The following is a 14,362-nucleotide window of genomic DNA, read 5'->3' as shown; positions in this document are numbered from 1 at the left end:
TGCCGCATTTCTTTAACCCTTGCCTTTCAAACTGACTACCTTTTCACCATTTAGATTATTTCATTTTATCCGTGAAATCTGGCGAAACGAAGCAAATTGCCTTAAATATCGATTTATGGTAAATAAAGCTGTAACATTCGAATTTGCGGTGCGCTCGCGATAAAAAATCGATAGTGCGATTTATTATTAAGAATTTTATAGTTTTATAAGATTGATGAATGTTTTTATTACAAACGTTTTTGCCCGAACACACGGCGCAGCGAGGTTTATTATTCATTTTAATTTATCGCGAAAGTACAGCGATGAAATATTCAGCGACAAGCCAGGAATATAGTCGATTGTTTTTCGCGTTAATGAATTATTAAATAACAAGAGTTACACGTAGGTTTTCAGTTAAATTTAATTCGATGAACGACGCAGAATTGATTACAATAATTTACCGCAGGTGTTGGTTTTTTGTAAAGTTGAATACCGCATGCTTTGCATTTCATTTTTAATAGTATTTGATTTTTGTAGCTGACGTTCAGAATATTCAAACGCAATGTTTGCAATAATACTATTAATATAACTGATGCAAAATTAGTACCTTGAAGATGTTTAACGTAATCATCGGATCAAAGGTTCGTTTCAAAAAAAGAAATACCTTTTTACGTATGAAATATTTGCCTAATTCGTCGCTTAGCATGCAGAGAAGCTGCTCCGTGAACTTTGATGCTTATTTTTTTGTTATCAACCCCTTTCTTGCTTCGAGCAGTACTCTTATCGTCCCTTTTTTGATGGAGCAATTTTGGCATGGTGACAACAAAGGGGCGGGGGTTCCGCGGCTTATGAACTCCTTTTGGAACTGGTTTCTCTTCTTGACCTTTCGAAAGTTCAAATAATTTGCAATAAAACCAAAAGGCATTCGATTTTAATTATTTGAAATTCAAATTGCCTGCTTGAAGATCTCTCGAACTCGTATTGTCCTCTGTAAGTGTGTACATTTCATTTGGAAAATGAATAATACACCAGACGGAAATATGAAAAATTGAAAGTTTCAGTTTCATCGCGCAGGCGGAATATTCTTTTCGACAAAAAATACTGAATTCCTGATGGAATAAATCGGATCGACCAAAGTAAATTTACATTTTGTAGGAACACGTCGCGCTTCGGTAAAAGAGAGCGAAATAAAAAGGACAATTTAAAACGGAAACTTCTTCCGTTTTGATGCGATCATTTTCACTTTTTCGTACCGAATTAAGTCTCCCTGGAATACTTCACGGATAATGCAACGAGACACACTAACTTTCTCTGCCTCCATTAGCATAATTCCCCTTAACGTTCGGGTTAGATATTCATTAGCGTAATTCCCTTTAATGTTCAGCAGGCTAACGTCCTTCCACCATAGAAAAATCTCGCCTCTTCGGCGCACACGATCTCCAACGGTATATTAACGATCCTCCCTTTTAAGCAGCGAATTTCGAAATAAATTTCTCTACTCGGATAAAGGTTGTTAAAGGGCATCCAGATGTAATCTGTATCCTTTTGGATCTGTAATACAGCTTACACGTGAATTCTAGAAGCATCGCGGTTCCATGAAATTTAATGCATTATCCTGATCAAAGGAATTATCAAACCGTACGTGTGTGACAGTGCTACGTAATCTGCCCGTTAATACTTTTGTTATACAAAGAGATTCTACTCCAAAGACCATTTAATTTTTCGGTAGGATTGTATTTACCGTACCAGTGAACGAGATTACCTTTTGAAACGTTAAATATCTTCCTCGCATAGTTATCTATGCAAATTTATCGTTTAACTATCACTGTTTGCGCAAATATTCGGTTACATAATATGAAGCAGTCCGAGGTAAAAGGTTTTTCCGGTGAACCACGAGCTAGCGTTATTGTGACAGTCAGTCAAGTCTGCTGCGTTGTGACCACCGCATAATTATCGCGATAATTACTGAGACACATGATGCGTCCGCGCTTTATGCGTTTCGACGCACTCAGCATCCAGAATGCTAGCTCGTTAGCGAAGTACCTTACGTTTCAGATCTCGCTTCTTCTTCTTTATCTTGCCACGTTTCTCTGTTCTCCTCTCGCCAAAGGATTACTTGTCCTCCTCTTTATCGTCCTTTGGTTCCACGAGCTTTCGTGGCGCCACAGTTTTTCTGAATCCCCCAGGCTTTGCTTTCGGTTCGACTTCTTTCTTTGCCTTCTCCCTTAATCCTTCCATGGACTTCTCTTTGTTCTCGATTCCGTTCTTGGTCAGAAATACGAAATGTCGTCAGAGTTTATGGTACAGATCGGATTATTTGAAGGCAAACTATGTTTTGTATGGTCAGAAAGCTCTCGTACAAGTTAAAGTTCGTAACACCCTTTCGTTCTGAATTTTAAATAAACTTCAATCTTTCATACGAAGGTCCAGATTGAACGTTTCTTTTTCCTCTTGTAAATTTTTATCGTGATCTCTTTTCGCATCCCCTAATACGCTCTTCTACATTTTCGATATTTTGACTTGCCAAGGTTCCGCTTAATCCCCGAAGCTCTGTTGGATTTTTCAGAGCACCATCCGTTTCCCATCTCCGCGGTGTCTTTTCTTTTTAAAGTCCTCCATCCCTCACTTGCGTCACAAGTGTTCGCAGCCACCTGATCTTCCTTGATTTTTCTGTTTCTCCTGGGATTTCGGTTTCCCTCGACTTCTCCGCTCCGTTTGCTTCCCATCATCCTTTTTTTCTCTCTTTCCGTTCTATCCCTTTACTTCCCGTAGTCTCAAGATGTCTCTGGCAATTTTTTTCCTTCTTTGAGAATTTTGATCCTCCTCTCGGCTAGCCCCGTTCCGTGCTCTCCACCGATTTCTCCCCTTACGTATCCACTCGGTTTCTGTGTCAGCTTCAACGTTTCTATCTCGTCCTTGCTCTGTTTAAGTGTACCTAACGTCCCAGAGCTTCTCTAGTCCTGTATCACCTTTAAAATCATAGACTGTGTCATTGACATCCTTTGAAACTGCTGCGAGATCTGCTGTAGACAGATATTTTTACTATTGATAGCTCCTAATAATTTGGATCGTAGTATAATAATTTTATCGGAGTAGTAATAATAATTATCATCCTGAGTTATGTGAACTATAGGAATAAACTGATCAGACTGATCTAAATTTTATTTATGCCAAAAGCGTAACAAATTATTTATCTCTGATAAAACATTTTTAATTTCTCTGACATTACCCTGTCCATTTTTCCGTCTCTTTTCGTTAGTCTGAATTATTCCTGCGGTGTCCTTTGATGTTGACGAACGTCCAGCGACAAAGGTTACGCGGTTGCATCCGATTTTCATGAGCGCGAATCGCAAAAGTGGTTTGCGCGAACAATGCACGCTTTTTGTCGGCTGGATAAATATTCCGCGGTCGTGTCGCAAGAATGTCTCGTGAATTGGATGTAATGACATAATCAAATTAAACGTAGTAATTAAAATATTTCCAGCTTTTTCGTAACACTTTTCCATCCGTGAAATTTTAAACGCACGATCCTAGTTGAAAGCCGTGGATATTTAAACGATATGAATCATGGTTACGATAATTATTAGCTGCGTAACGACAACTTATTAAAGACGACTAAATTTCCATTAACGTCGTTCAGGCTATTGTTTTCATCGGGCCTGTCACTGTCACCCTCGTTTGTTACAATTACAACGAATTCGTTATGATCGCTCGTGCTTTAGCGTACACAAAAGCAATTTTAATAAGTAACACCCAGCAAACTCTCGCCGTTGTTAAACGTTGTGGCTTCAGTTCAAAGCGGCTCGAAATTAACCGACACAAATTGTATTTCACGCTGAACGGGCTAATTCCATGAAATGGAAATGATGGTGTCTTTATCCACGGTTACAACCGAACGCTGCCGCGCATTGTGCATTTGACACCTTACTTTACCGACATGTAGCGTTGCAACGATAATCTATGCGTCCGTATCGCGTGTTTCGACCATTTTCTCACCGGAAGCTGGATTTGAATTGCTAAAGCAAACGTCGATTAAAAAAAGGAACAGGAGACAAGCTCTCGTCGTTAATTGAGTCGGCCGATCCGTTCAAGCAATTTTAATGTCATGGGAAAACATTGAACCCGGTTACTATCAGAGGTTAGCTAACTCTCTCTCAAGGGTGATGAACCGAATTGTTTTAACTCGGTCGGTAGAAAAAGCAATACATCGTTAGCTAAATCGAACAGTGTCGCAGATTATGCCAAATGTCATGAAACGAGAGTAAATCGATATTTTTCAACTATAAATTGATCATAGATGAGTCGGTTTCTAACTGGAGGTATTTTTCGAATTGCAGGAAATAAAAATTACGTAAAATGTAGCGTTGAAAACATATTACGTTACGAAGGTAATATAATATGGATACCTTCATTTTAATATCGTATATCTGACAAAAATGAAACGTTAGAGGAGGGCAAACTATTTCAATTCCATTTTATATATATAGTTTGTATTAATACTATGATGAGTGCTTCAGAATTTTTCTCAGACGATATTAGAATGAAGGTACAGTATTACGTTTGTGTAGATCGTTATGGTCGATTACGGATACACACTACTAGTATTATGAAGGTTTAATACGTCGATAATATCGGAGTGTCCCGATGGGAGTGACTAACCCATGCCTACCTCATTTCTTAAACTTTGGACAATCTAATCTCGAACCAGAACAATTAGTATGAATAATCAAATTTTCCAGAAAGTTTGTTCGGTGAGTAACCTTGAAAACAAAGATTGCAGTGCAATATAAGGGTGATTCATCAGGGTACGAAATTTAGATACTAATCCATTGCCGTGAACTAATGTTTGTCTCTATTTTCTTTTACCGTCGTTTCTACCCAATTCTCGCCGTCTGTATTTGCTCTGTTACGCAGTTAATGAACCGTTTCTGGCCCTCCCCACGGAGACGGGAGAATCGATCTCTTGCACGAAGGGTCGAACGAAATCTAATCGGTTGAAATTTCGTCCAGGAAGTTCACCTGGAAGAGCACGGCCAGACATTCGTCCGCAAGTACGAGCAAGCTCTCCTTTCTCCGGCTGAACTCGTTCTATAGGTACTCGACCGAGTTTAATTATCCTTTTGTTACGAAACTTCGTGGTTTTCCGTTTTTCAACCTTCGAACGTGATCGTCTTCGAACACCCTCGTATTTTTTCCTTTAGTCGCCAAAATACTGTCAGAAAATGTATCGTTACCATTTCCGAGGCACCTGCCGTTTTCCACTCGACAAACCAAACAATGAGAAAATGCAGCAACGTGACTGACGTCGAGCAGCGTATGAACCGATTCGCAAGAATACCGAATACAAATCCACGGATTCGGCTCCAATATGAAAGGCTCTGATCCTATTCAGGCACGCAACTCTCGTTCTGGGAACGAGACACGTGTATCTGTTCCGACATGGTCTGGTTAAGTAGCTGGATTTTCAATATCCTACAACTATATGCACAGTGCTGGACCTTTTTATGCGCACGTGCCAAAAATTCGCAGATAATACTTACATCTGGTGCGAGATACTTTTGCAGACGTAAAAATTTTTACATAAAAACTGATCCGGGAAAAAATTTATCGCTAGTTGTAACATGTGTGTGACATCCTTGTACATACTATAAATGATATGAAATGGTACTATCTGTGAATCGTGTCGTAGCTCAAAATCGCCTTATCAGACGTCTAAAAAATCTTCGCGTAAATAACAGAATGTAATTAGAATATTTTTATTGCAAGTGTTGCATGAAAAAGCAGATAATTCCGAATCAATATCCGTAACCGATACACCGCGCGTTTTATGTGTCCATCACCGGTCTGAAAGTACCCAGGTTATCGATTATCATTACCGAAAAAATTTAAATATATCCAGATTATTCGGTGCTACGGTCCTGGCCAGATCCTCCCATTTTATATCTATATACTAGCTATATAGAGTATCCCTGGAACAGTGCCGTCTGCAGGCTCGACCTCGTACTACGTCAGTGCAGTCACCACTTGCCTGAAAAGCGTATCGCGTCTTATCTTCCAAAATATTCCACTTTTCAACGTTAAAATCACGGACATCCTTCACCCGCACAGTCGTAAGTAATTTTCTTCGTTGATATTACTTCGCTCGATGCTGATTTTCAACGAAAACCGAATTACGCGAGCTGGTGAAATTGTTGGGAAAAAGGCGGGACACTTTGATTTTCCAAGATCTCGGAAGCCTTGACCTTAGCCTCTGGCTATTTTGCATGTAGACGTATTGTTCGCTTTTCCGACGACGATAATAAGCCAGACGAAGGAGAAAAAAAGCGTATAATGCGGCAGAATGCGCGAAAGAGGTCGATAACATCGCGCGCCCGCGCAATTCTTGCGTTTCTTCCGCAGATGGCAACGAAAAATAAAAAATCTGGTAGAAAGCGGATACATGTGAAGCAGCGGAGACGTTGCGTGCCGTGCGGACACGAGCTGCACGGTAATAAGCCGAAAACGCGTGACGATAAAGACGTGTAGAACAGAATCGTTAGGAACGTGGTGAGTAGCTGACCCGGGAGAACGAATTTCGTGTTATCGATCAGCTGCGAGAGACACTCGCCCTGATATATCCGTACGCACGATCGCGTGCACCCGGCGCATCGGCCGTTGCTCTTGCAACCTTGTGATTGCGGTGCCGATATTTTTTTAACACGGTCACTCGTATCGTTTCATTCTATTCGCCACATAAGGTTAGTTCCTGGCTTCGAGGTTCTCCTGGAACATTCGGTAAGTCCTCAGACATTGAACGTCAGAGACATTGAACGTCAGACATTGAACGTCAGAGACATTGAACGCCAGAGACATTAAACACTTGCTAAAATTTAAACGGTAATCATTTATCGAATTGAGGTACTTTCTTATAATTGTAATATTTAATTATATCCACTGAGGACGTAGAAAATAAGAATCTAATTGTCATTCTTGTCTGGGGTTCCACCCCAGGCTGGCTTCTTTGAAGGATTTTCATTTGATATTTTTATGAAAATTTCTCATTGAAATATTTCAGCAAACGCACCCTCTATAACAACTGCGAACTCGAAAGAAACTTGCACATGTAGGTGTGTCTAATTTCTGGTGATAGTAAATCTACGAAGAAATTTAATTTTTCTACGTTCTTTTTATTTCATTGATAGTAAACCAGTTTGTGCCAATTGTGTCCCGAAGCCCGAACTACCGGCTGGTTTAATTAAAGGAGCATCGTGAAAAGATCACGAACGGAAAATTGGAATTGTTCGCAAAGACAAAAGCCCTCGGAGTCGGTTTCGAGAAGTTGCAGTAATTGATATCCTCGTTAACGGTATTCAGCAACCCTTAATTGCACAGTTTCACCCTGTGTTTTCGATTGTTTCGTGCAATCGCGCTTGCACAGTTTTCCAAATTAAATGATTTTAACTATAAAGAAAGGAGAGTGTATATCGTGCTACGCCATTTTGTAAAATTTGAAAAGAACTACTAACGCATTGTCTGATTCGTAATAACGTCAGTATAATTATGCAAAAAATATATATTCAGATTACAATAAAGCATTGTTGAAACAGGATAAAATTTTTTCTGATCAAAGACTAATCACGATAAAACACCCATTGATTATTCTGGAGTTCGTTTAACGTCACTCCGCATTCCAGGAGCGTTGACTAACCGGAAGTCGTTCGCTGAAGTTTCCTTGACGTGTTCTGCAGGCTTACCGCTGTTAATCATTTACTTCTATACTCCCTTATATTTCTTTTACCGTAATTACACCTTCTTAATATTACAAGCGCAGTATTTCCTTTCATTTTTTTTACGACCACGAGTTTCCGTAGTTACTTAATTTATTTGATCATACAAAACAAGTCGGTTGGCTTTTTAGTGTTCCGTCTTGTTGAACGCGACACTGCATTAAGGGAACCGCAAGAAGAGAAACAACGCTGTTTTCACGGTGGCATCGTTGCGTGATGTAATTCGATAGCAAAACACATGGGAATGGATTCTATTCTAGGGGACAACGGTCACAGAAAGAAGTCCAGAAAACCAAGACAAAGCGATACTATTTATACAGTTTCAGTACACAAGCTTGTATATCTTTTTCTATTGCCGTTTTCCACTAGCAGTGGAGTCTTCATATTGTTACGCAGTTGAATTCCATTAACACTTCTGACAATAAGATATCTGTGCGATCCTAAAAATTTATGAAGAATTTTTCTTTTTTTACAGAAGGATCAAAACGAGAAAGAGAGAACAGCGGGAGGCAGTTCGACGTACAACTCCTTCTCGGACGATCTCTACCTAGACGATCAGCAGGATCCTCTGGAAGGTTCTGGACGAGGTGGTAGCGAAGGTCGTGACGATCTTGAATCATCAGGAAGTGGCCTTGGTCCTGACGACGAAGACGGTGATGACGATCACGGTAAAACAATATTTCCTTTCCATTTTTACGAGCAAATAGTCACACTACTACTACACGAAGTGTAATATTTATCTTCCCACATTTCTCTCCGTGAGAATATTACTGGTTCTTATTCTTATTGCAGATTTTAACAACAACAATAGGATAGAATCGACACCCAACAAGCCAACAGAACCTAAAGCACCATACTTTGTCGACGAGCCAAGTGTTAAAACTAAAGAACAGGTGAACCTGATTAACATTTCATCTATTCGCAAAAGACATTTCCCCTTGTTTCGCATCTCACAGAGAAGCCATTTGTTAATCTCCGCAGAGATGGCTTTGAAAGCGAGAACTTATTTTTATTAGTACAAGTACTAATAGACGTAGCCATTAAATTTAAAAAAATACTAAACACGTGCATGTCCTCAAAGTTCACTTTGCACTGCGGTTCATTGATCTTTAACAGCGAAAGAAACACCGTCGGAGGGAAACCCAGCAGGTCCGCCAAAATGCGTGGACGTTAAGTCGGTTTTATTAGATTTGTTTGAAAACATGTTCCTCCCGATGGTCAGATTAAATGGATTAAACTGATTAAAGCGTATCCCATTGCAGACGAACGTCGAGACTGTAAACCGACCCGACAACGAGGTCGATGTAAACGAGCCCTTAGATGTCGGGGACGACCACTCGGAGAACTCGGACGACATTCACGACGTTTACATCATGAACCCGAAACACGAGGACCGTGCCAGCTCTTTCTTCGCTCAGCCAGGTGTACTAGCAGGTAATGTCTTCGTAGCTTTCTTTCATTTCCATCATTCTAATTGCGTTGCATTCATTACAGCGGAAGGTATAAGCATGAAATTTAAACGTACCAGGTCTTATTTGGGTAGCCCAAGTTTTATTTGGATGCAAACAGAATTTTCATTTATACTTGTGTAAACGTTATTACACGCATCGAGAGTTTTATTTCTGTAAACAAAATTTTCATTCTGTAAAATGTAATCATCCTAATACTCGTGGAATGCAATTCCTCGAAAAGCCAGAATTTCACGGTTGCATAGTTCAAATTTAACAAGCGGATTGCCATTACTTATTTACCCATTCCGTTAGACTTGAGGCATAGAGGCAAATCCTGTATTAACATTCTACGAAACAGGATTTATTTATAACGTTCTGAAACTTCGTTCAAAATTTCAATTCAGTTAACCAATCCACGATAAACATGCTGCATAATTAATTCGCTGAATAGCTTAACATGCTGAATTAACGGAGACCCCTCGTAACTCGTGTAGTTATTTAGGATGCGCTTCAGATTTGAAATTAGCTGTTGCATAGCAATTATGTACATCGCGCAAAAAAAATAATAATTACCATAGCTGGGAATATGGATACGATGTAGTTTCGTGAGATGAAAACCTTCGAATAGTATCGATATGAATTGATAATTAATCGTGTAAAAAACTTTGAGAATCGAACTAATTGGAGTTCTCTGTTTGCAGCGGTGATCGGTGGCGCAGTAGTTGGTCTGCTCTGCGCGATCCTGGTGGTGATGTTCATCGTGTACAGAATGCGCAAGAAGGACGAGGGCTCGTATGCCCTGGACGAGCCGAGAAGATCGCCAGCTGCTCAGGCGTTCCCTAAGCCCGGGGCGCCGCATCATAATCGAGAGTTCTACGCTTGAGGCGACAAAGCTTATCAGGCTTTGATACCGCCCAGTTTTGTCCCACGATACTACGCCGAGAAAGACGATGTCCTTCGACCGAATTAAGCGCCGACACCGACGATATGACACATCCAGAATCTCCCGCGAGGGGTCCTGTCAAACACTTCGTGCACTGACCACTGGGAGACTTCTTTCATACGGGGCAGCGCCGTCCTTTAATCTTTTTCTGATCCTTCGATCGCGCGTTCGATCCTTTCAGTTCCAAATTCTCGTTTAATTACCGAACTTTAAATCGCAATTTACTTTTTCTTTTGTAGTCTATTAATAACGTGGACTATTAACTCCATGATATTTTTCTGCTCGCGGCTAGGACAGTGAACTATCTCGTCTCCGAGAATAGACCCTTCGCTTATAAATGTGTGTTTAGTTTGTATAGTCGGATCATTTTTATATTTTATGTTCTATCGTGTGATAGAATAGAATAGATAAGGACGATGGCTGATGAATCGCCCCATTGAATCGTCGGCATGATCGGGCCAATTCCAGATGCATTTACAGCGTGTGTATTTAAAGCGTATATGTACTCGAGCGTACGTATACGCCTCTCCCCCCCTACCCCCTGTACAGAACTGAGAGCGCGAAAATTCGTGGGCGATAAACGCTGCTGGTATATCGTTAATCATTCTGCCTCGGTGGAAGGAGGGAAAGGAAGAAGGATCCGTGATTTCTCTTCGACGCGAATAATCCTGTGAACCGCGACCTCTCGTTTATCGGCGTTTCCTCTTTTCCCTGCTTCTTCGTTTCTTCTTCTCTTTCGTGATTCGTAGAAACGTTTTTAATACTTTGACCATGAGGCATTTCATCCCATTTGGCTTCTCTCCTCGCCGATCAGCATTTTGAAGGATCTTCATTGTGTACGTTTTATTTTGTGTCAGCTTATATTGTATTTTGTAATATTTGTTTCTTTTTTTAGAATATGTTTACGTAATTTATTCGAGGAAACTAATGTAGTATCTAAAATTAGAAGACAGAATTTGTCTTAGATAACAATGACTCTGGATGGAAAAACTAATTAGGTAAAATTGTAATTTAAGGTTCTTAATTTTTTAAAAGCTCATTGGTATACATAAAGTACGATGTAGAGTAATTGAATTGTGGATTTAATACATATGCGATAAGAGATCGTAACGTTTGCGTTTCTGGTAAAGGCAAACACAATTCTGCTGCACTAGTTTGTTAGAAAGAAAATCTGAAACATACTAAGTCGATAATTAGTTTTAAATTATACTTTAAATCGTATTGATCGTAGCGTAATCATCGTCGGATGTTACATATCGATATTTAGTCGAGTTAAGCCGATTCGCTATCAAACGTTTCTCCTTCGTTTTTCTGTTCGTGAAAATGATTTATTTCCAAACAGCGCAATTGAAATAAATCTTTTACGCCTGTTAAAGATCAACCTTGAAACCGTATATTATCACATTGATACAGTGATTCTAATTTATTGATAATCCGTATGTAACTTAAACAGGAAGAAACAGGTACATTCTGAAACTTCCAAAAACCATAAAGAAGATTAAATGTTCAAACACATATTCATTCTAGCTGTAATTTCAATTGAAGATCAGCGAAAAGTTTATGTTTCTCCTTTGTAATCAGAGTTTCAAGTACTGATACTTTTAATTTAATTAAAAATTATTTAACAGTCCTGTCCTTGGTTAAAAATAATAATTGATAATGGGATAATTAATAACGTCGAAACCCTGATTTGTAAGTTAGACATTTGCATGTTTTGCATGTTAAACGAAAGCCTCGAAGCGGAAGTATCCTCATTGAGCGCGATTGTATCGATTGCCATGCACTTAGCAAAATAAAAAAACTCTCCACGTGCCATTTTAAGCACAATAAGCGACCAACAACTTTTTTTTCTTTTTACAACCGATCGCTCGATCCTCCGCCGAGGCTGAAAAAAATAATTGCGGTTTATCTATCAAGAAGAGATTCATCGATGCCGTAAGCAAACAGCAAAGCACAACGGATTCTTAATGTCGCTCCCTTCTTCCACCGTAAATTAAGTTAAACACCTTATACAATATCTTAAGGAGAAAGGCTTCTTCTGCTGGTCGAAAGAGATTCTATTTGCCATGAGAAAAGTAAGACGTTTAAATTTCCCGCGCGCGCACGCAGGAGGAACATTTCTCTTTCCGATTCTTGAAAGAAACACGTGCGTACACAAGTTTATATACGTACATGATTTTTCGTCTCTGACTCGGAGACACGCGTATGCCATACTAAAACGGAAAAAAAGGGAGAAAAGCGAAAAAAGGAAAAGAAATACGAGAAACAGTTTCATCACGTGTATATCTATTTGTTCCAGAATTTTCATCCGCGATATTTATCTTGCGGTTGATCAGTATCGCGATATACGTTGTAATAATTTATTGACTTTTCACGTAGGACCAAGCAATTCCCCTTTCTCCCTACACTCCTTCTTTCCACTGGATTTTTTATTTTATTTTTATCCCTCTTCTTATAGTGGTCCTGTGGATCACTCGTTGGCGGCAATTATATTATTTCCGATGTTTTTAGTATACATTTTCTTGTTTACCTCTTCCCAGGTAGAATGCGATACGAAACTTTTCACATTTTAAATAAGAAGAATGACATTTTGTATGTAATGCGTTAGACAGGATTGTCAATTGGTAAATGTTTATTTGCATTGTCAATTGAAAGATGGGAATTGTTTTTATAAGAGGAAAATAACTAATTGATATCGTCGTATAGTTATTGGAAATAATAGCGTTCGTAGATACAATTTTTAATCATTTTATCCGGAACAGACATGAACGAGTGATAAACCATGACAGACCTCTAGGTTTACAGTCACGTTTGATGGCTTTGAAATTTTCAAAATTTCCACGTCTTTAAAATCCCCAGATTCCCAAATTCGCAAATTTTTAATTCCTGACTCGTCACTCGGTCATGCCTAATCGAGGAAATATTGTTTCATTACGTCTCTCTACTTTCACGCAATACAAAATCTCGTAGGTTCTAGCGCTATCTGTTAGACCACGATATTAATTGACGTTAACTTTCGACGTTTACCTGACGAATAAATGTGAATATTGAAAACAAAGTTTCAATTCTTCGTAAATAATTTTATATATACGATGTTATATGTTTATAATATCTTATATATAACGTTACATCATTATTATATCCTGTGCAATAATAATATGAATTTTACGTACACTCACCGTTGCATTTATTATCGCCCGAATTGACCAAACAAACAAAAAGGAAGTAGTGCATGCAATATTAAATGATTTTCTTATAACCAAATCAGTGACGAATCTATATTTTTGATGCTAATAAATAAAATGGTTAGGTTTCTATTTATTTTTCAAGACTAATATAATAATACAATCAAGATGGATGTAAATGTTTCTACCTGGGCTGGAGGAACAGAAGCGCCATTTTTATATGATTTTAATACGTTGGGGTAAACTAAAAATATCATGTGAATACTGCCATACACTAACTGCATACATAAGGGACATCAATTGTGTATGAAAGTTATCGTTCCAATTTGTTAATTATTATTCTAAACTTTATATTGTATGTTTGCCCATCTTCTGCATTTAAAAACGATCGTTCTAACGTTATGGGCAAAGCGTTTAAATTTAATCAACGTGTTCTTATTATTCTTGGAATTTTTATGGACTACATTCTTACGTTTGTTGAAAATTATTTTAACAGAAATCACCTCGTTGATGTACATTTGAGTGCAAAGTAGTCTTCTACGTCCTTATGTCATATTTTAGGTAGTCAGGTCTACCTTGGTCTCTCTCTTTATATCAATATCCCAGGAAATTTTCAAGGGTATCCCAAAATCAAAAGCAAACAATAAGATAACTTTTACCCTATCGTTTCTTTAATCTGAAAAATTTAAGTTGCACCCAAATGTACATTACCAGATATGAAGAATTCCGAGAAACGGACAAATTATCAGTCGATACATTTTGATAATGACATGCTGCATCAAAATCAACCTTATCAATTAACAAGATAGCATTGGATTATTATAAGAAGTTTGTTTATAAAGTATTTAGGAAAATAGGAACATTATCAGGATTATGATAATGACATAAAAATAAGCATACTGATTTGAAAAAAAAATGAAACAACTTACTGTATGCAAAGATTGTACGAGGAACAAAATCGTAAATAAATATTATCTAGCAAATGATCAAAGTTATCTAAAAAGTATCAGGAAGATTGTATCTGAAAGATATGTTTAA

The 14,362-nt window shown here is 38.5% G+C and overlaps 1 protein-coding gene across 1 annotated transcript in view; it reads left to right on the top strand.

Moving 5' to 3' along the window:
* Window positions 1-13,313, top strand: part of Sdc (Syndecan) — a 73,178-nt gene extending 59,865 nt beyond the window's left edge. Inside the window, exons 2-5 of the mRNA XM_012298079.2 lie at window positions 8,221-8,413; window positions 8,538-8,638; window positions 9,008-9,179; window positions 9,898-13,313. Of these exons, the coding sequence (XP_012153469.1) occupies window positions 8,221-8,413; window positions 8,538-8,638; window positions 9,008-9,179; window positions 9,898-10,079 (648 nt within the window). The 3' untranslated portion in view covers window positions 10,080-13,313. The remainder of the gene's footprint in view (window positions 1-8,220; window positions 8,414-8,537; window positions 8,639-9,007; window positions 9,180-9,897) is intronic.
* Window positions 13,314-14,362: the final 1,049 nt, after the last annotated feature.

The sequence above is a fragment of the Megachile rotundata genome, chromosome 13 (assembly GCF_050947335.1).
Source record: "Megachile rotundata isolate GNS110a chromosome 13, iyMegRotu1, whole genome shotgun sequence".
NCBI lineage: Eukaryota > Metazoa > Arthropoda > Insecta > Hymenoptera > Megachilidae > Megachile > Megachile rotundata.
Note: the sequence above shows the minus strand (reverse complement) of the source record. Positions and strands in the feature narration are given on the sequence as shown.